General features: G+C 41.9%; 1 protein-coding gene across 1 annotated transcript in view; it reads right to left on the bottom strand.

Annotated features, from left to right (window-relative positions):
• zanl (zonadhesin, like) overlaps nt 1-25,184 on the bottom strand; it is a 109,193-nt gene that overhangs the window by 53,587 nt on the left and 30,422 nt on the right. Inside the window, 25 exon segments of the mRNA XM_039823009.1 lie at nt 136-277; nt 425-618; nt 1,386-1,481; nt 1,484-1,529; nt 2,001-2,136; nt 2,138-2,198; nt 3,772-3,941; nt 6,587-6,694; nt 7,380-7,523; nt 9,265-9,410; nt 15,439-15,563; nt 17,741-17,857; nt 18,565-18,637; nt 18,639-18,692; nt 18,881-19,074; nt 19,475-19,616; nt 19,855-19,990; nt 20,233-20,361; nt 20,615-20,763; nt 21,088-21,332; nt 21,522-21,663; nt 21,811-22,004; nt 22,143-22,451; nt 22,981-23,125; nt 23,590-23,792. Of these exon segments, the coding sequence (XP_039678943.1) occupies nt 136-277; nt 425-618; nt 1,386-1,481; nt 1,484-1,529; nt 2,001-2,136; nt 2,138-2,198; nt 3,772-3,941; nt 6,587-6,694; nt 7,380-7,523; nt 9,265-9,410; nt 15,439-15,563; nt 17,741-17,857; nt 18,565-18,637; nt 18,639-18,692; nt 18,881-19,074; nt 19,475-19,616; nt 19,855-19,990; nt 20,233-20,361; nt 20,615-20,763; nt 21,088-21,332; nt 21,522-21,663; nt 21,811-22,004; nt 22,143-22,451; nt 22,981-23,125; nt 23,590-23,792 (3,600 nt within the window).

The raw sequence follows: 25,184 nt of genomic DNA, 5'->3' as shown, positions 1-25,184 counted from the left end.
TCAGTGATTTAAATATTAAAATTGTAACAAAACACAAGTCTTTAGAATACAGCAGATAGTAACAACAGGTCATTTGGGACCAAATTAGTTTATTTCAAATGGTCGATCTGAAGTTAGACGTCTACCAGACATTACCTTTAGGATAGCAGCCTGAAACACCATTGACCTCGCGGCACTCTTCAGTAGGGTCACAGGAGTTATCAACACATTCCAAAGAGTAGTTCCCTGCACAGCGACACAGCGTTGAGCAGCCATCTCCAAATATGATCTCGCCAGGCTAATTAACACAATTGAACAAACCATCAATAACTGCAGGATGCATTGTGTCTCACAAGAACTACATAGAACAATCTTTTTCTCATGTAATGGCTTACAATTATATATTTTGCCTTAACAGGAATGTATGCATATGGGTATATCTGACCTCATAATAGTTATTCTGGCCGTCCAGACAGCCACATTTCTCCAATGGCACACAGTGCCGTCCTTTGAAGACAAACCCTGGTTTGCAGAAGCAGCCACTGATACAGGAGCCAGAACAGTTGGTGGAGGGTTCCATACAGGTGGGGATACAAGCTGGGCCACATTCTATATAATCTGCATCAGGAGGGCATGGTTCTGTACAGCACAGAGGAAACAAGGTGGTTGAATAAAAATGGGGAAACAGATGTATGAAAGAAAGAGAATTAAATGAAGTATTAGTGTAAAACTCAAAACCCAAACTTTGATAAGGACATGTCATACTTGGTGGCTTAGCTGTGGTTGGTCCTGGAGTTGTTGGTTTAGGTGTAGTTGGTCCTGGAGTTGTTGGTTTAGGTGTAGTTGGTCCTGGAGTTGTTGGTTTAGGTGTAGTTGGTCCTGGAGTTGTTAGAAAGAATGCAGGTTTAAGGCACTTGCACATTGACTTCACTTTTCAGAGCCAGAGGTTGCTGCTTGACAGCTACTCATTACCAGGGACGGGGCTTGAAGGGGGGCACGGGTTGGCACTGGATCAGAGTACTGTCACTTGGCTGACTGCTCTGCCAATCTTCCCGGCCCTTGTCACATGACCAATTAATGTTTCCATGATGACTATCCAAAATTCTGATACCATGAAACCAGCACTGGAATTGTTTTTAAAAAAATTGGCAGACTGAGTTTATAGAAAATGTGTATTATATATGCGGATGTACAATTAGTGATTATTGGTCTACCCACTTAAAAAATCCTGGAATTGCCCCTGCTCATTTTTTTAAGTAGAAAGTCTGGGTTGTGCCATATTGGTGTATGTTTACATGGTGTCATTATGAAATTGGTTAATGTTCCACCAAGCTGACACTGTTTATTTAAGTTTTTCGGAATGCTTGACTAAAATGTTTCAATGTGTGTGTGTTTGTGTTACATACCCAGAGGACGACATTCATATTCTCCGTCGTAGCTGGCAGCTCTCAGTTGGGTCGGCCTACAGCTGCTGTTGTGACACTGGATCAAACCTCCGCTGTGCACACACACTTCTGCTCACAACCCTCCAGGTACCAGTTATCATCCACCTGACACACACACACACCCCCCACACACACACACACACACACACACACACACACACACACACACACACACACACACACACACACACAACACACACACACACACACACACACACACACACACACAAATGATGAACAGTCATATACAATACAATCTAATTACATCAAGCCTCCAAAAACAATATTGTTCAGATCAGATACATTACATATGACGCTACAACAATATTGTTGAGTATGTGCTTGAAACATTCATACGTAAAAATAAATAAACACCAGGAATGTATCAATACTTATGGGCCTGCCGGTGCGCTCGCAATAAGTGCAATCGCTGCTCAGAGGAAATGCTGTAAATAGAGATTATAGGCGGGTCTAGAACTACTCTGTGTGTAAAGTGTCCTGAGATACCGTGTGCTATGATTTGACACTATAAATAAAATTGAATTGAATGTGATTTCAGTGACTCCGAGCACTCACAGGGTGATAGGATCCACTGGGGTCCGCCCGCAGGTCTTTCAGGGACACACACTTGTCGTTGCTGAGGATAAAGCCCGGCTTACACTCGCAGCCCCTCCACACACAGGTCCTGCGAACCGGGGGTCCAGACACACCAGCACGTCTCCGGAAACGAACTCACACACAGGGAGTAGGAGCTGTTGGGAGGACAGGCCAGGGCTGCATGGAGGAACAGAGGGACGGAGAGATGGAGGGAGGGATAGATGACAGACAGAGGCAGGGTAGGAAGGTAGGATGAATGGATTGAGGAGGGGTAGCAGGATGAACCAAAGGAGGGTAGGATAGCGACAGGGATATGTAAAAGGAGGGACAGAAGGATTAAGATAAGGATGAAAAGATGATTAATGGGTTCCTTGTAGCCACACCTCTTAAGTTACTAAAAATCAAACACAGTAGATTTTTTTGTGTGTTAATGAAGAAAAAATAAATTCGACAATGATTGCTGAAATATAACGTACAGCAATAGTGGCAAAGAACTGTACTTAAAAACATTAATATGAGTGCCCAGCCTGACTATGGTCCCCTAGTGGCTAGAAATGGTGATAGGTGTAAACAACCGAGCCGGGTATCCTGCTCTGCCTTTGAGAAAATGAAAGCTCAGATGGGCCAATCAGGAATCTTCTCCTTGAAGGTCATAAGGAGTAAGGTTACCTCCCCTTTCTCTGCTTTGCCCGCCCAGAGAATTTGGCCCACCCATGAGAGAGAGACATCATGGCTTTCAAACGAACAAAGTGGCAGTTGGTCAAGGCCACAGCCCCACCCTCCACCTTGCCCCCCCTCTCTCCTCCTCAATAGCTACAGACACAGAAATGGCACATACTAAGGAAAGCTCATTGTGGGACTGGCTCTAGTGGCTGTAATTCTGCACCAAGGCTGAATTTCGGGAAAGAGACTTCAGATACAGTATTAGGGGACCACTAAGGTCTATATAAAAGATACTTCAGATACAGTATTAGGGGACCACTAAGGTCTACATAAAAGCATCCAAAGAGCACCATGTCATGGGACCTTTAATATAAGGTCTATATAAAAGAGACTTCAGATACAGTATTAGGGGACCACTAAGGTCTATATAAAAGAGACTTCAGATACAGTATTAGGGGACCACTAAGGCCTATATAAAAGAGACTTCAGATACAGTATTAGGGGACCACTAAGGTCTACATAAAAGCATCCAAAGAGCACCATGTCATGGGACCTTTCATATATGGAACTATCGATGGGTAACCCCTGATCCACTTCCTACCTTCCCAGCCACAGTGAAGAAAGTTACGTTTAGACACCAAAACGACCAGTTAAGTTTAAGAAAATGCTCATGGTTTGGATTAAAACACTCATGAGGAACAAAAACATGTTTCCTGGGTGAAAGTATTAAGATTAGATTCTGCGTAGCTTCTGGCTGTAGCTGTATTCTTTCTAGCCACAACCCCCTTCTATGATGATGTATCACTTCCTTGCTTTTGACCTATAGGCTTACACCCTGATAGAGAGCCACACTCCCATTCATTAGTGGAACACTATATATGTGAGCAGACTACTGCTGACAATGACCCTGAAGAACAACTATTTCAGTTCAGTGGTCATTTTAACTGCATACTGCCATGTCAAATAAAGGAGAGTTGCATTTGAGACAGATTCTACCCGTGCAATCAGGCCTCCACATGATGGAACAGACAGTGAATGTCTTTGGAAGAAAAAGGAAGTTTGTGAAATCAAAATGCTCAAGACTTACGACAGAAGCTTGGAGTCCTCCACGGGTGGACTTTGGCTCCGGCGCTCTGGCAGGCGTCGGTGTAGGCCTGGAGCTGGTCACACAGCACATGCTGCTGGCCTTGGAACTGGCACATGTCATACACACAGCTCTGGAAGAACGGAGTGGGATTCACCACACCGATACACTCCCTGGAACAGAGGCAAACACTCAGAGGGTCAGGCAGAGGGTCCAACACTAGAGATGTAACCAAACATTTAACTCACCATTCAATTCACGCTTTGAATGTCATGACACGATTCTCACCAGTTTTTTAACAGAATGAGCTGCAGACAAATGACTGAAAGCTATTCCTTTATTTTTTTTAACTGTGCAAAACAACAGATGTGTCCTCTTATCAAAAGTGCAACTGAAATTGTATTTCATCTTAAATGAAAATTAAATAAAAAATAAACTTCGCTAAATAAATATTTAAAATAAATCTCTTCAGATAAATAAACTGAGGACACAGTGACGTCTGAAGTCCAACAAGTGAAATCTAAAGTAGATTACGCCCTAGGTGGTTTAAAAACTGCATCCCCATTCATTTTTTTATCTCAAGCGGTAGGAATCTTTACACGTTTATATCAATTTTTAACCAACTCACGATGCATCGTTCCATCCCTATCCAACCATAACTAATGGCATGCTGCTGATTTCACTGCATATATGAAATACATGAAACCACCTCCTAAACAACCCAAAGTGAGAGATTGATATTAGGCATTCAAAACACATTTTCATTAACATACACACTGGAGATTATTTAGATTAAAAACTACAGGATCCAAGTAGTTGGAAACTGTATATCTATTACCACGACACTTATGACAATATTATGCAATTTTAAACATGCCATATTCTGTCAGATTTTGTTTGATTATTACTTAATTTCCCTACTTCAAATGATGTCCCCCAAAAGAAAACTTCGTCAACATCTGTTTTTATCTAAAACGTTTGTTCATCTCACTTCAATTTCATTCTAGTCAATCTAGTTGACTGAAAAAGCTAATTATTTTATTATTCTAGTACCAAGAAGTTAAATTCCCATGTGCAATTTATATAATAAAAGATGGATACTCTGAGTACGTGTGTCGATACAGTATTGCCATGAAAAATATTGTGATAATATGCTCTATCAATTCTTACCCCACCATTAAAACTATATCTATATGGATATGTTGTGGGGAGATTTTTATTGTACAGTCTGACTGTAAAAAATTTTTTAAATAAAATATAAAAATGTGTATCTATGTGTGTGTGTGTGTCTGCGTGTGTGTGTCTGTGTTTTAATGTTGTTTAGAGTCCATTGCATTCATGTGATTTTCCAAGAACGAGCTGTAATCTGAAATGGGTAAAAGAGTTGGATAACCTTTAACCAATCTGTCTCTCCTCCAGTAACCCCTGGTTACCCCTTTCAAAATAAAACACACCCGCCGTGTGTGCAGTTGTAAAGTAGGTAGAAAACTGAACCAATAAACCGTCATTTGACAAACTACTCGGCCTGACATTTCTACAGTATCTACAATCAGACCCTGTAACTAGCCTTTGTACACAGTATGTTATCTGATCCACACCCATCCCAACAAATAGATAAGTGCCGACAGTGCTCAGAACAGGGATGTCCCGTACCGATTTCAGGCTAACAGCTTAAGGTTAATATGTAAGGGTTAAAGCCCAACGAGGTGTCCATTAGCAGGAATTAATCGACCAAGGGGAGATACAATACGTGATAACGGACACCTCAAAGGCCATTAGCCCCTTTATGCCATGGTCGCTTGCCAAATGACATTTTTTTTAAGACCGTTCATTTACATTTTAATGCATTTTCCAATCAAAATCCAAAGTTTTTTTTAAAAGGGTTTGACTAATACCTGGAACCTCAGATTTTCTTTTTCATTTAATATAGCGTATTTATTAAGAACGGTAAACAGTCTGTTGCAACTCCTTAGTAGGTATCACTTTTGTTGGCACCGTGCAGCCAATCAGAATTGAGTATTCACCCAGACCATGGTATAAGGTAACATAGATTATTAAATTACTGTAGATTTTACTGAAAGGTGTTTAAAATATACGTAGATGAACTTTGCCTGAACAATTATAGTATAACAGAAAGCCTTTGTTACAAACTGGAGGTTTGGACATTTAGGAAGCCATGGGAAATAGGAAGTAGGATGACTCTAAAGGCTGATTTATGGTTCTGCGGAGGCTCCACGCAGAGCTTTCTCCGTAGCGTACTTAAGTGGCCTGAAGTTTATACATTAATGCGCTGGTGTGTGCGTCGATCTCTTTAAGAGAATAGCAGGGCCGGCGTGCGTGTGTGTGTGTGTGTGTGTGTGTGTGTGTGTGTGTGTGTGTGTGTGTGTGTGTGTGTGTGTGTGGTAGAGAGCGTGAGAGAGTGACGGTGCTTAGCTTCAGAGCAACTCTAGAGTCATAGTGAGAGAAACAAAGTGTCTCCCTTGTTCTTTCTGACCACGGTGAGAAATCTGGAGCAGGAAAAGTTAACCCTCTCGTTGATTTCATGTTGTTTATGGAGAAGGAGAACCAGGAAATGAGTCGTGGGAAATGTAACACTACCAAGCCACGGTCGAGAGGACCAATCACAGTTGTTGCAGTCTGCGTTGCCACGATGTGTAGTTACATTTTTCGAGAGGTGCATGTCAGGCTACGGCGTAGGGTCCATGTCTCCATGTACCTCCGTACGTACCCACGGCGTGGATTTACAACAGAAGCATAAATCTGCCTTTTAACAGCTATAAAACAGGTCAATAATTAGGGGAAAAAGCTGCTTTCTTACCTGAAGGGTCCAGCAGGGTCTTTGAGTTTGCCACATTTGTCTGGCTTCACCACCTCGGCCTCCAGTTTGGGGTCACAGTCTGGGCTGGGCCCGGTGCCTTGGCTACACCTGAACAATGCAAACACAACACCAGGGTCACATTCCATTTCACTTATCCTCAGGAGTTATGGCAGAGTCAATTCTTTGTAGGGCTGAGCGATATGAAAAAGAAAAACCGCAATATCACGACAATATTGTATTGATGAAAATTGGTGCTTTCACAAAATATTTACACAATGAGATTTGTGGTATATAATCATCAATAATGTGGATATAATGACTAAGTGGGTAAAGGCAAATAACTGAACAGCTAGAACAGTCTGGTAAGTTCAGAAATGACATCACTTTACTGTAATCCAGCCTTTCAAACCAGGACAACACTTGCGTCATATTACCATATTCAAAATCTATGACTATATCTAGTATCACAATATCGATATAATATCAATATATTGCCCAGCCCTAATTTTATAATAATACTTTCTCTAGAAAATATAATTAATGTTCTTGCGAAAAATTATTTTTGGTGTTAAAAATGTCCATAGTAGTATAAAGTATAAATCCATACAATGCGTAGCTTATATAATTTGTGTTATTGTCATTTCCCAAACTGTAAGTAAGTGAATGTATGTTCAGGTTATAGAGCCCAGTCACATGTACCTCAATCACATGCTTGAGCTTTATGGGAATCTCCAGGGAAGTCTTAAGGGAATTCTCAGATTCCAGCACTGAAATGAATGCACGTAAAACTCACGAGTCATCCTCGTCTTCTTTTGTCTGCCAGCTGTTGCCGAAGTCGTTGACGTTGCCTCCCAGAGTGCCATCTGGCTTGGTAAAGTCGTTGTTCGGTTTCCGGTGCGTACGCCCGCAGAGGCCGCACATCTGGTCGTGGTAGGAGCTGCCCGGGACGGAGGAAGAAAACGGGATTAGGAGATGGAGAGGAATGTCTAAAGAAGACTTTAAAAGGTTTAAATAGTGTCTGGCTCTTTAATGGAATTCTATAAACAACAGAGACAGAATGCTCTGATACTATTAATCAGGGCACCGTCAATGGAAGAGATAGAAGCAAAGTATTAAGAATGTTGGCAGGATTTATTAAAAATAGCAGATCTGTATGACGTTTGAACTACAGATTGGACAGATGCCGAGGTGATTACTTAGGCAGTTTTTACGAAATACACAGAGACTCAACTGCAGTTTATGGCTCTTCTTTGCTGCACCCAGCTCGTGTCATTCTGTCTTTCAGGGCCTCTTTCATTCAGATTCCTATTTCCTGTCTAAATTCTTTTAGTAGTTAATCATTTCAGCAAAAAAAATGTGGACTGAGAAAGGATCCACAGCCACATTAAATTGTAAAAATATGCACGCATCGCATCCGGGAGCACAATGGTTTAAATGTGTTTCCACATTTTGTTTGATTCTAAAAATACGGAGATTATCAACTCAGTTTAGGGTGTTTTAAATCTGTTTTAGAGGCTTTATTCCCCAAATCCCACAATCTGACAGCTGCTGGGAAGCACTGATTGAGTTTGTGACACCACGTTGGATACAAAGTTCTGTTATTTCTATGTTGCTTTTAATTAAGGATAATTATACAATGAAATACTGAAAAATGATGAAAACATTTACCTGCTGTATTTTATGTAAGTGTGTAATTTTTTTTAAATAAAAAATGAAAAATTCCCACATGAATGCAACCAAGGAGACAGGGTGGGACCACCAGAAGGTTACATTAATAGTCTATATCGATGACGTTTCATTTATGGGATTGTTCCGGTGCCGCTGCAGGTTCCGTCTGATGTCCCTCATTTTCGCCAGATGTCCGTTACCTTCCTCTTTCTTTGTGTTGGCGTTCTAAAGTCCGGTGGATTTCTGAGGACTATGGTTAACTGCTCCTCAGATCTCTGCAGGGTAAATCCAGACAGCTAGCTAGACCATCTGTCCAATCTGAGTTTTCTGTTGCACGACTAAAACAAGCTTTGAACGTACACATGTTCCACCAAAACAAGTTCCTTACCGAGGCTATTTCGCAGTAGAGCTGTAATCAGGTCTTAAAAGTTCGGCCCGACAAGGCCCGAGACCGACAGAATTCAGCCCGAGCCCGACAAATACATTTTGATTGACAGCTTTTTAAAAGTCTGAACCAGTTTACAGCCCGACATTATTCAAATGTGCCCACGCACAGTTCTTTTGCCTTTTGTCAAGAATGAGTCATTTATAAATTTTTTAACATCATGTATTCATGACTAACGTCGGCTATAGGCCCCTTGGAAGTTGGAACAAAGAAATAAAATAAGGCCTCCAGAGGCCAGCCTCCGTTTCACCTCCTCAGCATCCATTTTCGCATTAAACGAAACGCATCACCTGACCGCTCATTTACCGCGCAACCCGGAGGACAAGCCCAAGCCCGGCCCGAGCCCGTGTAAAATGATAGAAATTAAGACCGAACCGTTTGCAGAGGCACCAGGGCTAAGTCCGGTGCTTACCACCGCCCATGACGATTGTGATTGGTTAAAAGAAATGGCAATAAACCACAGCAGGTTTTTCTCCCATCCCGGAATGCTGAGTGGACTAGCCAGACCCTCCTCCGCGGCGCTGTGGAGGAAGGTCTGGCAATGTCAGACTATTACATTACCAACCTGGGAACAGAGATCTGGGCGTAATGGTTTCCGTCCCAGCGCACCCGGAGGCCGAAGGGCGTCTGCAGGGTGATGTACTGGCCGGCCAGACTGAGAGAGATGAGAGGGGAGGGGGAGTGAGGGAGGGACACTCGCAGTCCGTTCACCTGCCGGAGGGAAGGAAGAAAAAAACAGGGTCAACAGAAGCTACAGGTACCAGTTTTGACATACACATGTGTGTTACATATTTACAGTTTCCTGTCAGCTTTTCCAACTCAAAGCTATTTATTGGCATAGTCCCAACAGTTACAGAGAAGCCATGAAAATCTTAGATCTCAGGTCCCTCCAACAATGCTCATTAAATATGTCTAAAAAGAAAATCTAAGACATAAAATAGTGCGGAAGTTAAAATATGAGGATAAAATATATAACGACAATCTAACACAAACAATTTATATTTGGGGTGTACAGTAAATACAAACTGAATAAACTGAATTTAAACAGGAAAATAGTAGCTGTACTCTATATGTAGTATAGGAATTAATAAATATAATTATATAGGGCAGCAACTACCAATTATTTTCATTGTTTGGTTTATAAAATGCCTGAAAATGTCAATCAGAAGACGTCCTCTAATGTCTTGTTTTGTCCACAACTCAAAGATATTCAGTTTACTGTCACAGAGGAGAAACTAGAACATATTCACACTTAACAAGCTGGAATCAGAGATTTAATAAATAGTCAAAATAATTGGCCATTAATTTAATAGTTGAAAACTAATCAATTACTCTTTGCAGATGGTAACAGGTGTAAAAAACGCAAATGAAAAGTATATGACTACACATAAATAAAAACCCAGCACACAAGATAAGATAAGATAAGATAAGATGACGGAGTAAAGACACTGAGGATGTGTGGACAGATCAAACAGATGAGTACAGGAGATGATGAGGAGGAAGAGCGTGGATAGATTTCTGGGATTATGGCATTATAAAAGAGATAAAGGTCAAGGAACAAGGGATACGATCAGATAAGAAAAGGTGAAGCGAACAAGAGACAGGCTTTGGGTTGTGATGTCACTCATCCTGAAGATTAAGCTATAGAGAGAGGGAGTGACAGCGGGTGTGTGCGTGGCACACACCAAAAATCGTATGTATCGTGATAAAAAGATATAGAATAGATATTTTAAGGTATTTATTTTTTACCAATGATTCACCTGTATATGGTACCGCTAGACCTTAACAATTATTACATAATCACCGTTTCTTTGTTTTTCCGCAATTAATTGCTAACATTAGCTAAGGTCTTAAGGCGTGTGACTGGTAATTGTTGTTTTTGTTTAGATTTGCCAATTTGTAATTATATAAGTGATTATTGTTTGAACTATATATTTCTATTATTATTTCAATTTGTTAGTTGTTGGCACTTGACCCTATACTGTACATATTCATAACAACAAAAATGACAAGAGGGGGGGAATTTATGATAATAAAGAGGCGTGGTTTACTTCATAGGCTGTGTACCTGTGTTATTACTGTAGAAGTGTATTATTCAACTGTAGTTTTTCTTGAAGGGGTGATAGAATGATTATATAGGGTATTTCACACTGTTCTCTGGTATGTAACATTGGTTCGGCTGAAAAAGGCCTTGTTGATACTTTATTGGCCCTTATGCATCCCTGTGTTTTGGCCCTATTTGTAACAAGAGCTTTTCTTCCAAAATATGGTATGCTCATGAATACAGTGCCTTGCGAAAGTATTCGGCCCCCTTGAACGTTTCGACCTTTTGCCACATTTCAGGCCTCAAACATAAAGATATAAAACTGTAATTTTTTGTGAAGAATCAACAACAAGTGGGTCCCAATTATGAAGTGGAACGAAATTCATTGGCTATTTCAAACTTTTTTAACAAATAAAAAACTGAAAAAGTGGGCGTGCAAAATTATTCAGCCCCTTTACTTTCAGTGCAGCAAACTCTCTCCAGAAGTTCAGTGAGGATCTCTGAATGATCCAATGTTGACCTAAATGACTAATGATGATAAATAGAATCCAGCTGTGTGTAATCAAGTCTCCGTATAAATGCACCTGCTCTGTGATAGTCTCAGAGGTCCGTGTAAAGCGCAGAGAGCATCATGAAGAACAAGGAACACACCAGGCAGGTCCGAGATACTGTTGTGGAGAAGTTTAAAGCCGGATTTGGATACAAAAAGATTTCCCAAGCTTTAAACATCCCAAGGAGCAATGTGCAAGCGATAATATTGAAATGGAAGGAGTATCAGACCACTACAACTTACGAAGACCCGGTCGCCCTCTAAACTTTCAGCTCATACAAGGAGAAGACTGATCAGAGATGCAGCCAAGAGGCCCATGATCACTCTGGATGAACTGCAGAGATCTACAGCTGAGGTGGGAGACTCTGTCCATAGGACAACAATCAGTCGTATACTGCACAAATCTGGCCTTTATGGAAGAGTGGCAAGAAGAAAGCCATTTCTTAAAGATATCCATAAAAGTGTCGTTTAAAGTTTGCCAAAAGCCACCTGGGAGACACACCAAACATGTGGAAGAAGGTGCTGTGGTCAGATGAAACCAAAATCGAACTTTTTGGCAACAATGCAAAACGTTATGTTTGGCGTAAAAGCAACACAGCTCATCACCCTGAACACACCATCCCCACTGTCAAACATGGTGGTGGCGCATCATCATGGTTTGGGCCTGCTTTTCTTCAGCAGGGACAGGGAAGATGGTTAAAATTGATGGGAAGATGGATGGAGCCAAATACAGGACCATTCTGGAAGAAAACCTGATGGAGTCTCCAAAAGACCTGAGACTGGGATGGAGATTTGTCTTCCAACAAGACAATGATCCAAAACATAAAGCAAAATCTACAATGGAATGGTTCACAAATAAACATATCCAGGTGTTAGAATGGCCAAGTCAAAGTCCAGACCTGAATCCAATCGAGAATCTGTGGAAAGAACTGAAAACTGCTGTTCACAAACTCTTCCATCCAACCTCACTGAGCTCGAGCTGTTTTTGCAAGGAGGAATGGGCAAAATGTCAGTCTCTCGATGTGAAAAACTGATAGAGACATACCCCAGCGAATTACAGCTGTAATCGAGCAAAAGGTGGCGCTACAAAGTATTAACTGAAGGGGGCTGAATAATTTTGCACGCCCAATATTTCAGTTTTTTATTTGTTTAAAAGGTTTGAAATATCCAATAAATTTCGTTCCACTTCATGATTGTGTCCCACTTGTTGTTGATTCTTCACAAAAAATTACAGTTTTATATCTTTATGTTTGAGGCCTGAAATGTGGCAAAAGGTCGAAAAGTTCAAGGGGGCCGAATACTTTCGCAAGGCACTGTATTTAGATGAGCTGCGCGCTGATTGGTTGAGCGAATCCCCATACACACACATTAGAGACGCACGCTGATTGGTTGAGTGAATCCCCATACACACACATTTAGGGCTGGGCACCGAACGTCGATACTTTTATGGCACCAGAAAAAAAATTCCAATCCTATGAGTATCGAAATATTATTCATCTATCGGTGCCAAATTTCGGTTCCAAAAGCGTCTGAACGCTTAAAGGAACACGCCGACTTATTGTGAATTTAGCTTATTCACCGTAACCCCCAGAGTAAGACAAGTTGATACATACCCTTCTCATCTCCGTGCATGTACGCTGCTGGCTTCAGCCTACGTATCAGCGCTGCCCAGCGCAGATCCTGCAGGTAACTGGTTCCAACTAGCCTACTGCTCCGAATTGTGACAAAAGTGACAAAATAACGCCAACATGTTCCTATTTACATGTTGTGGGTTGTACAGTGCAGCGTGTACAAAAACAACATAACATGAGACACAGCCATCTTCTATCTGTAAACAAACCGGAACTATATTCTCAGACAGGCTTGCTGCAAGCATCATCACTCGCCCAAGTACTATATTCTTCCGCCTGAGAATATAGTTCCCGGTTTGTTTACGTTTAGAAGATGGCTGTGTCTCATCTACGTTGTTTTTTGTACACGCGATACAAATCACAACATGTAAATAAAAGGCATATTAACGATGTTGTAACGACTTATTTGGAGCAGTAGGATTACTAGAACCATTCACCTGCCTGTTCTGTGATGGGCTGATGCGGCTGGAGCCGTCAGACAGCCTTACAGCACGCACGGAGATGAGAAGGGTATGTATCGACTTGTCTAACTCTGGGGGTTACGGTGAATAAGCTAAATTTTCAATAAGTCGCCGTGTTCCTTTAAGCGCAAGCTTATCTGTCCTCTCTGCATACTGACAGAGAGCAGAGCTCTGACTGACACACATACACACCTACACAGAGAGGTGCGGACCGAGTAAACTACGTCGTCGGCTCTGTAGTTTTGTTGAAGTCACAGCAATGCAAATAAAGGGGTTTCAAGTGTGGTTACAGTTTTTCAAACTTCACGCAGACAGCGTTTGCTGCGATATGATATTAATGGCGAGCCGAAAGCGGTCGCGGTGCTGTTGACGTTACACTTCCTCTAAGCTCTAGGCAAGCAGGCACAACGGTGGTTTCTCTGCCCTGGTGACTGACTGACAGGCTGAGCTTTTAAGGCAAGGCAACTTTATTAATGTTACTCTGAGTGAGTAGTGTTACCAGAATTTTTACATTTTGATAACTGTTTTGATTCACAATTAAGTTGGAAAATAAAAGATTTGTGTTTGATGTATTTTTGTTGATGTTGAAATGGATTTTAAAACATATGGTATCGAAAAAAGTATCATTAGGAACCGGTATCGAAACTGAGGTATCGAAATTGGCACCGGATCGAAAGATTTTGAACGATACCCAGCCCTACACACATTAGAGAAGCGACAGAATCTCATATTCCAGACACTGCAATGTTTCATTACCAAATTCACTTCTGAGACTTTTTTATGCGAGAAATTAACTATATAAAGCTCAAATATAGGCCATTTTACGAAAATTGATGGCTAATTGCAAATTTGGTAAGACGTGTCGGACTTTAGGAGCTCCACACAGTCTGACGAGAAAGCGGCAGCCTGCTGGGCTCCATACCCAGGGCAAAGTCACCCTTTGTGGATTACTGCACTACCGGGGCTCCGTGGCCGGCTGCCAGCATAGCTATAATATATTTTTTGAATTTCGTCACGGCACTTATATCACAGCTACCCCAAGGTCTTATAAAGCTAACCGTTGTGTCCGATTTCAAATTAAGGCATTTTTGTGAACGTCGGGTGTCTTGTTAGGAGGAGCAGCTAGCTAGCTATTACATAAACTCGCTGACCGCGCTCTCAGTCACACACCGGCCATTTAGCAGGAAGAGGGGAGGGAGAACAGCAAGCTGCAGGCCCTGGAGTTCTGTCAAGGCAGCGGCGTTTGGTAGTCCAGTCACCCAGAAAGGGTGAGTTTGCGCGGGTATTGAGCACCGCGGGCTGCCAGCCGTGACGGAGCTCAATTGAGTTCACAGCAGGGGTCTGTGAAGGAGGACAGGCACGGCGGCGATGTAGCAACCCAGGCAGCACCGGCCACTGAACTCCGACACACAGTCGTACAAAATTTGCAATTAGCCATCAATTTTCGTAAAACGGCCCATATTTGAGCTTTACATAGTTGATTTCTCGCATAAAAAAGTTTCAGAAGTGAATTTTGTAATGGAATAGCAGAGATCTGCGCGACCTAGATTCAGAAGACTACCTGATCTCAGGTCAGTTGTGTAGCCTATGTAAATGTTGGGGCGTGACTGTTCTCTTAATACATCCATGGGCGTGACAAAGGTACAGGTCCTGGGATGCTTACGTCAACTTCTAGCTTTGTTGAGATTCGCCCGTTTTCAGTGGCAGTTTCAAAATATGAGATTTTCATATTAAAGGGGTGTCAATGGGATTTTGAACTTCTATGTATGTCCTTATTTACCCACCGAACTGTCGTTATTCAACTATGACAAGGTAAAATCGGTTTTGCATTCTATCACCCCTTTAAAAAGGAGGAAAAGAAAATATATAATCAATACTCAATACTATTGAATCGTGATACTTCTAGAATCGCAATGAAGGAAAATCGCAATACACCCATGTATGGTGAAAGAATCGGGACAAAAGCACATGGTCCAGGCCCTAATACACATGTTGTGCCCAGTCATCCTCAGTGATACTGACAGCTTGTAAATACAGAGACAGAGATACTGACCAGCGTCCTCCTGGCCTTCATCAGGGTCACAGTGATTCCATTCACAGTCACGTAGAGCTTTCTCAGGTAGGACAACCCTGGCATTCCTCTCTCCTCATTCTTCCCCTCCACTGAGAACCAGGGACCTGCACAGGAAGGGTACACACAGGTCACTGTCTGCTATGTTGCAGTAACTAGGTTTCTTAAACAGTGGGGCTGAACAATTTGGACTTTTGAACTAATTGCGATTTTTCTGCCAGATATTGCGATTAGGATTCGATTTGCGATTTTTAGCTAAAGTTCAATATTCAGATACAGATAAAACATCTCATGGAGAATTATAATATGAGACACCGTCAAAACTGCTCTGTATTCTCATGCAAGGATTAGAACATGGAAATATATATGACTATATATAGTACATATATGACTTGGACTAATGACAACTATGGTTGTTTTCATTTATCATGTAGTTGTAGTGCCACCTCCTGGTGTAAGACATCAGATTTTACAGGACAACTTAAATTAGATCTGTGAAGTACTGTCTGTATGAAGTAAACTTGTACTTTACTTGAGTCTTTTCTGCTTTCTGCTGATTTTTGCACATAAAACACTTATATAATTAAATTTAATTTAATTAAACTACTAGAGATGCACCGATTAGAACTTCCTAGGCCAATTCCGATTTCCGATTTTCTTTGAGTTTGACCTGCCGATACCGATTTTAGCCGATTCCGATTTCATTTTTTCTAACCACTTTACAGCACACCCAAATATTTATTTTCTATCTTTTCTTAAATAGAACATTTTACATAGAACATTTTTTGAACAGATAATGGATCACTATAAAATATAACTATATAAATTACTGCTGGTGTGGGAAATTCACACACATCTAAAGAGCAATGTTAGAACCATTTCCTTCTTTTCACATCCAATAACCAACTTAATATAATAAATATAGTCTTGTAGTATAAAGATATTTCTCAAAACACACGCAGGCCTGTTTGAACATCAACAGTAACGTTACCTGAAAACATAAACGTCACCACTCATTTTACACACAGTTTAGCAACAAACTAAACGCTGGGGGAAGATTACTACGTTTTTAATGTTGGTGTGGAGCGGTATATGCACCCCCACTAACCTGGAAAGCGTTTTAAACAGTAACGTTAATACAGCGGGTCGGAGGAATACAGTCTCTTTTTTTTTTTTAACACAGCGTCTCTTGCAGCGTCAGAGGGACAGTCACCGCAGCGTTTGCTAACGTTAGCTTCTTGTCTCATCTGGGGTCTGATCAACAGCAAAAATTCATCAAAGTCAGTGTGCCCAAAACTTTAAAAAAAAACCCCACCCCCCTTTTTTTTTTCCTTTTTTCTTAGCGGGGAGAGAGAGAAGAGCGCTGAGATCAGAGCAGACTGCTCTGCAGAGCAGTGTATAATTATGACTTTATAACATGTCATGAACAGCTGATTGAGCGGCAGTGCGCTGATCTTGCGCGATGTTAATCATGCGGCGCCCGAGTGCATTTGACCGGCATAAAATCGGCATAAGTCAGACTGACCGGCCGGTCACCGGTCATGGCCGAGCACGTGAAAATCGGCCGATTCTGGTCACTGGCCGGTAATCGGTGCATCTCTATAAACTACCCAACAATATATCTGCATACAAGTCCAGCTGAAATGATTAGCAGACTAAACACTTAGTTGATTGACAGAACAGTTTGGATTGTTTCCAGTTTCTAAAATGGGAGGGTTTTTCAGCATTGAGTACTTTTACTTTTAATACTTTGAGTACATTTTCCTGACGATACTTACATACTTTTACTTAAGTAACATGTTCAATACAGGACTTTCACTTGTAACAGAGTATTTTGTACAGTGTGATATTAATACTTTTACTCAAGTAAAGGATTATCTGAATACTATCACCACTGGAACTGTGCATGTGTCATCTAAATGTGCTCGCAATTAGACGGTTTGTGTAAGAGATAGATAGATAGATAGATAGATAGATAGATAGATAGATAGATAGATAGATAGATAGATAGATAGATAGATAGATAGATAGATAGATAGATAGATAGATAGATAGATAGATAGATAGATAGATAGAGTCTTTATTGTCCATCTTCTTTCCATAGCACAACACCACATATAGAACACATAAAACATGTAACACATATACAAAACACATCACATTAAAACGCCCACATAGACATCAAATTCTCAACCGGAGCTGTGGCAGGTTGAGAATTTTACACTTTTTAGACAGTGACATGAAAACATTGTGTTCAGGTGCAATGGAAATAAAAGACCCCTACCTGTGGTGTTCTTGCAGGTTCTGGCCAGGGTGTAGGTACATGTTCCCATGAAGCTGTAGAACTTTTTGTCAAACGTGTTGTAGTGAGGATCTCCAGACACCACACAGTCCTGAGAGCCTGAGGGAGAGGGTCACACACACACACACACACACACACACACACACACACACACACACACACACACACACACACACACACACACACACACACACACACACACACACACACACACACACACAACGTCAGAGTAGCTACAACACAGCTGCAATTACTCCAGTCACAATTTAGCAACTTTTTTGTTTTTGTTAACATTGAATAACTTGCATTTGGGAGTTGTAGTTCTATTCTGGTAACAAAACAATATTTGTTTGTAATGACGTACCCAAATGTCACCTTCCAGTAACGTGTTGTTACAACGGAGTATCATGTTTCAGCTTTACAGAGCTAGGACAAGCTAATGCTCGTGCTAGCTAGCTTAATTAGCAAAGTGCAGGTGTAATTCAGAATGAAATGCCGACTCCTTAGTGTCTTTTAGTACAACCATAGACTGTATAATATTAACCGAACGCTGAACGAGACATTGTCAGGCGAAGAAGTGAAGTTCTACGACGAAAACACGGACAACGCCCACAGGCCACAACACCGTGGTAGTGAGGGACTTGTCACTCAATCACAAGGTAACGTTAGCCACGCCCCTTAATCATCTCCTGCCCAGATAGATCAGTTGGTAGAGCCAAAACTGTAGCAGTGAGATGCCAAGTATCGTATAATTCATATATCCAGTTCAGTTACGTTGTGTAGTAGTGTGGTGGGTGTAGACTTACTGGTGGGATAGCAGCCCAGCTCTCCATCCTTGTGTTTACACTCGTGCATTGGGGGACATTCAGAGGCGGCGCTGAAGTAGCGAGGGAGCATCGAACTTACACTTCAACATACAGTCCGCCTGATAAAACTTCGTCTCCAGGCTGACACACACACACACACACACACACACACACACACACACACACACACACACACACACACACACACACACACACACACACACACACACACGTGTTAGCAGGATGAAGTTCATATCAAAGGCCGTAATATCCTCAAAATGCAGAAATGTCTTCTTTCAAACCAACTTCACTGTACCTCATAATACTGGCCGTTGTAGGTGCAGCCACAAGAACTCTTCCTGACGCACTTGCCGGCACTCAGGACGTAGCCAGGATCACACACACAGCTTTCAGAGCAGGGCCCACTGCAGGAGGGAGGTTTCCCAGTACACGTCTCCTGACAGGGGTCTGCACAGGGCTCATAGTGGCTGTTTGGGCCGCAGTCCAGAGCTAGGGGGGAGCATGGGAGGCTGAAGTCAGTGATAGTGCTGGGCAAAGAAGCATATGCTGAAACCAGGGCCAGTTTTTATATCAAGTGTAGTATCAAGATTTGAAATATAGGCAGCAGGCTTAATCTGTAGGTTATAGGCAAATAACAAACCAAAATATGATGCCAAATTGAATTAAAAGTGTACAAAATGTACAAAAACACATTTTGAAGTAGATTGTAAGTAAACAATTGGCTTACAAACTAAATGTAGCCTATATGTTACTTAAAACAGTAATTATTTGCCTCAGCTGTGAAATGATCCTATCAGCACCACATGACCACATCATTCTACAATGTTACTTCCATCTTAGCCTCACAACATCCCTCCATCCAACTATAATTTTTCCCGTTAACACTCACGGCAGAAGGTGCTATTCCTCCAGGGTCCGATGTTCACCCCGCGGTCCTGGCATTCATTGACGTAGGCTTCTATGGCTTCACACAGAACGGGCTTGGCTCCATCCAGTGCACACAGGTCAAAGACACAGTCCTTGAAGTAATTCTGAAGACACACATAAGGTTTGTTTGAGTGATATGATATTGAATAATAAAATCCCAAAAGCAATGCCTTTTCACCATGGATGTGATGAACTGACACCCCTTTTGCTTCACATTTGTGTGTGTGTGTGTGTGTGTGTGTGTGTGTGTGTGTGTGTGTGTGTGTGTGTGTGTGTGTGTGTGTGTGTGTGTGTGTGTGTGTGTGTGTGTGTGTGTGTGTGTGTGTGTGTGTTGTGACTTACATTTGGGTTGACTCTGGGGTGGCACACAGCGAAGGGACCCTTTTTGTCCAGCAGGATGCCACAGTATCCAGAGCTCTCATACAGTTCTTGCTCTCCATCACACTCAGGGATGGTGGTGTTGGGTTTCTTATTACACCTGCCAGCACAGACACTCTGTTAGAGGAGCTCTCTGTGTGTTGGTTAGTCAGTTTTTATCCCTAGTAATTATAGTAAAAGGGTAACTGTACCTACAGTGTTTGTTTAGTATAGAGACCCAACATATTCAATATTAAATTAATAAAAAGAGATTATGTAATAAATAAACAAAAAAATGAATACTTTTTAAAACAGTCTGTATATATGTCTTGTTTGTAGGAATTATGTTTGTATGCTACTCACTCTGAATCGGTGTTCCAGCTGTGTCCAAAGTCATTGGCATTGTCGGTCAACGATCCATCTGGTTTACGGAAGTCATCTTTGGCATCTCCATCGTAATCTCCACACAGGCCACACAGCTGGTTCTCATAGCTGCAGATTACAAGAAATGATCTACATGTTAGCGATTTGTGGAAGTGAGAGCAACAAGTCAGTTAGAGCTACATCTCTCTACTCCTCCACCATGTCCAAGAGTTTGTGACTTATTCCAACCAAGTACTAGTGTTTTCACTGATTATCTGAGTTTATTGTCAGCAATATTCCCAAACTTCCATTGGAAATGGGATTCTGTGTGTGGGTCGGGGTAAGAATGTAAAGACACAGCAACTGCTCAGTCCTAACTCACTCTTTGATCACTTTGATGTCCATGAAGTGGTTTCCATCATAACGAACAGTCACACCAAAGTCCATGGATACAGTGTAGAACTTTCCTGACTTGAACACAGAGACACCAGGGGCCGGAGACACTGGCACGTTTACATTGGTCCCATTTACCTGTGTGGGGAAAGCAGGTGCAAATAACATAATGGGGGATTATCAAGGAAATAGAAATATTAAAAACTGTCTATGTATACAATCTTACATGTTAAAATAACAATGAAAATTACTTCCTCCTTTGCTCCCGAGCCTCCCATAATAACTACTAGGCCACTAGAGGCCGACATCTCTATAAACATAAATATAGGTCGTAATTGTTGCTGCAAACGACCTATGTGGGCGTTTTTCAGGGTAGGAGTCAGGACAGCTTCTCTTGTAAATATGTCACGCTGCCATCCTATCTGTTAAAAATCTGTGTTTGTTCCTCCCCTCATTTCTTACCTGCACAGTGCCACCTTTGAGAATGGAGATCTTCAACATGCGCACATATACATGTACGGCCTTCACATAGGAGATGGTGGGTGTGTTAAAGCGATGTTCATTGTCGGCATGGACCTCAAAGAATGGCAGAGTTGTTGTATTGCAGGGTCCAGACATCAAGTAGCTACAGTTGCCCATGAAGTTGTAGTTGCGTTTGTCAAAAGTGGTGTAGTGGGGATCACCAGACGCTACGCATGTGGATGTACCTGACATATGAGAAACTGTACTTTAGCAGTTGTTATGTTACTAGTATGTTTCAGTGATTTAAATATTAAAATTGTAACAAAACACAAGTCTTTAGAATACAGCAGATAGTAACAACATTTGGGTCATTTGGGACCAAATTAGATTATTTCAAATGGTCGATCTGAAGTTAGACGTCTACCAGACATTACCTTTAGGATAGCAGCCTGAAACACCATTGACCTCGCGGCACTCTTCAGTAGGGTCACAGGAGTTATCAACACATTCCAAAGAGTAGTTCCCTGCACAGCGACACAGCGTTGAGCAGCCATCTCCAAATATGATCTCGCCAGGCTAATTAACACAATTGAACAAACCATCAATAACTGCAGGATGCATTGTGTCTCACAAGAACTACATAGAACAATCTTTTTCTCATGTAATGTCTTACAATTATATATTTTGCCTTAACAGGAATGTATGCATATGGGTATATCTGACCTCATAATAGTTATTCTGGCCCGTAGTCCAGCCACATTTCTCCAATGGCACACAGTGCCGTCCTTTGAAGACAAACCCTGGTTTGCAGAAGCAGCCACTGATACAGGAGCCAGAACAGTTGGTGGAGGGTTCCATACAGGTGGGGATACAAGCTGGGCCACATTCTATATAATCTGCATCAGGAGGGCATGGTTCTGTACAGCACAGAGGAAACAAGGTGGTTGAATAAAAATGGGGAAACAGATGTATGAAAGAAAGAAAGAAAGAAAGAGAATTAAATGAAGTATTAGTGTAAAACTCTAAACCGAAACTTTGATAAGGACATGTCATACTTGGTGGCTTAGCTGTGGTTGGTCCTGGAGTTGTTGGTTTAGGTGTAGTTGGTCCTGGAGTTGTTGGTTTAGGTGTTGTTGGTTTAGGTGTAGTTGGTCCTGGAGTTGTAGGTTTAGGTGTAGTTGGTCCTGGAGTTGTTGGTTTAGGTGTAGTTGGTCCTGGAGTTGTAGGTTTAGGTGTAGTTGGTCCTGGAGTTGTTGGTTTAGATGTAGTTGGTCCTGGAGTTGGTGGTTTAGGTGTAGTTGGTCCTGGAGTTGTTGGTTTAGGTGTAGTTGGTCCTGGAGTTGTTGGTTTAGGTGTAGTTGGTCCTGGAGTTGTTAGAAAGAATGCAGGTTTAAGGCACTTCCACATTGACTTCACTTTTCAGAGCCAGAGGTTGCTGCTTGACAGCTACTCATTACCAGGGACGGGGCTTGAAGGGGGGCACGGGTTGGCACTGGATCAGAGTACTGTCACTTGGCTGACTGCTCTGCCAATCTTCCCGGCCCTTGTCACATAACCAATTAATGTTTCCATGATGACTATCCAAAATTCTGATACCATGAAACCAGCACTGGAATTGTTTTTAAAAAAAATTGGCAGACTGAGTTTATAGAAAATGTGTATTATATATGCGGATGTACAATTTGTGATTATTGGTCTACCCACTTAAAAAATCCTGGAATTGCCCCTGCTAATTTTTTTTAAGTAGAAAGTCTGGGTTGTGCCATTTTGGTGTATGTTTACATGGTGTCATTATGAAATTGGTTAATGTTCCACCAAGCTGACACTGTTTATTTAAGTTTTTCGGAATGCTTGACTAAAATGTTTCAATATGTGTGTGTTTGTGTTACATACCCAGAGGACGACATTCATATTCTCCGTCGTGTAGCTGGCAGCTCTCAGTGGTCGGCTTACAGCTGCTGTTGTGACACTGGATCAAACCTCCGCTGTGACACACACACTTCTGCTCACAACCCTCCAGGTACCAGTTATCATCCACCTGACACACACACACACACACACACACACACACACACACACACACACACACACACACACACACACACACACACACACACACACACACACACACACACACACACACACACACACACACACACAAATGATGAACAGTCATATACAATACAATCTAATTACATCAAGCCTCCAAAAACACGTAATTGTTCAGATCAGATACATTACATATGACGCTACAACAATATTGTTGATTATGTGCTTGAAACATTCATACTTAAAAAATAAATACCAGGAATGTATCAATACTTATGGAATGCCTGCCGCCGCTGCAATAAGTGCAATCGCTGCTCAGAGGAAATGCTGTAAATTATAGAGCGTGGTCTAGAACTACTCTGTGTGTAAAGTGTCCTGAGATACCGTGTGCTATGATTTGACACTATAAATAAAATTGAATTGAATGTGATTTCAGTGACTCCGAGCACTCACAGGGTGATAGGATCCACTGGGGTCCACGCAGCCGCAGTCTTTCAGGGACACACACTTGTCGTTGCTGAGGATGAAGCCCGGCTTACACTCGCAGCCCTCCACACACAGGTCCTCGCAACCGGGGGGTCCAGACACACCCAGACACGTCTCCGGACATGAACTCACACACAGGGAGTAGGAGCTGTTGGGAGGACAGGCCAGGGCTGCATGGAGGAACAGAGGGACGGAGAGATGGAGGGAGGGATAGATGACAGACAGAGGCAGGGTAGGAAGGTAGGATGAATGGATTGAGGAGGGGTAGCAGGATGAACCAAAGGAGGGTAGGATAGCGACAGGGATATGTAAAAGGAGGGACAGAAGGATTAAGATAAGGATGAAAAGATGATTAATGGGTTCTTTGTAGCCACACCTCTTAAGTTAATAAAAATCAAATACAGTAGATTGTTTTTGTCTGTTAATGAAGAAAAAATAAGTCGACAATGATCCCTGAAATTTAACTACAGCAATAGTGTCAAAGAACTGTACTTTAAAACATTAATATGAGTTCCCCCAGCCTGCCTATGGTCCCCTAGTGGCTAGAAATGGTGATAGGTGTAAACCGAGCCCTGGGTATCCTGCTCTGCCTTTGAGAAAATGAAAGCTCAGATGGGCCAATCAGGAATCTTCTCCTTATGAGGTCATAAGGAGTAAGGTTACCTCCCCTTTCTCTGCTTTGCCCGCCCAGAGAATTTGGCCCACCCATGAGAGAGAGACATCATGGCTTTTCAAACGAACAAAGTGGCAGTTGGTCAAGGCCACACCCCCACCCTCCACCTTGCCCCCCCCCTCTCTCCTCCTCAATAGTTACAGACACAGAAATGGCACATCCTAAGGAAAGCTCATTGTGGGACTGGCTCTAGTGGCTGTAATTCTGCACCAAGGCTGAATTTCGGGAAAGAGACTTCAGATACAGTATTAGGGGACCACTAAGGTCTATATAAAAGAGACTTCAGATACAGTATTAGGGGACCACTAAGGTCTATATAAAAGAGACTTCAGATACAGTATTAGGGGACCACTAAGGCCTATATAAAAGAGACTTCAGATACAGTATTAGGGGACCACTAAGGTCTATATAAAAGAGACTTCAGATACAGTATTAGGGGACCACTAAGGTCTATATAAAAGAGACTTCAGATACAGTATTAGGGGACCACTAAGGTCTATATAAAAGAGACTTCAGATACAGTATTAGGGGACCACTGAGGTCTATAAAAAAGAGACTTCAGATACAGTATTAGGGGACCACTAAGGTCTACATAAAAGCACCCAAAGAGCACCTTGTCATGGGACCTTTAATATATGGAACTATTGATGGGTAACCCCTGATCCACTTCCTACCTTCCCAGCCACGAAGAAAAAGTTCATGGTTTGGATTAAAACACTCGCGAGGAACAAAAACATGTTTCCTGGGTGAAAGTATTAAGATTAGATTCTGCGTAACTTCTGGCTGTAGCTGTATTCTTTCTAGCCACAACCCCCTTCTATGATGATGTATCACTTCCTTGCTTTTGACCTATAGGCTTACACACTGATAGAGAGCCACACTCCCATTC

The sequence above is a fragment of the Perca fluviatilis genome, chromosome 14 (genome assembly GCF_010015445.1).
Source record: "Perca fluviatilis chromosome 14, GENO_Pfluv_1.0, whole genome shotgun sequence".
Classification (NCBI taxonomy): Eukaryota; Metazoa; Chordata; class Actinopteri; order Perciformes; family Percidae; genus Perca; species Perca fluviatilis.
The sequence above is the reverse complement of the archived record's forward strand: the minus strand, read 5'-3'. Positions and strand labels throughout refer to the sequence as shown.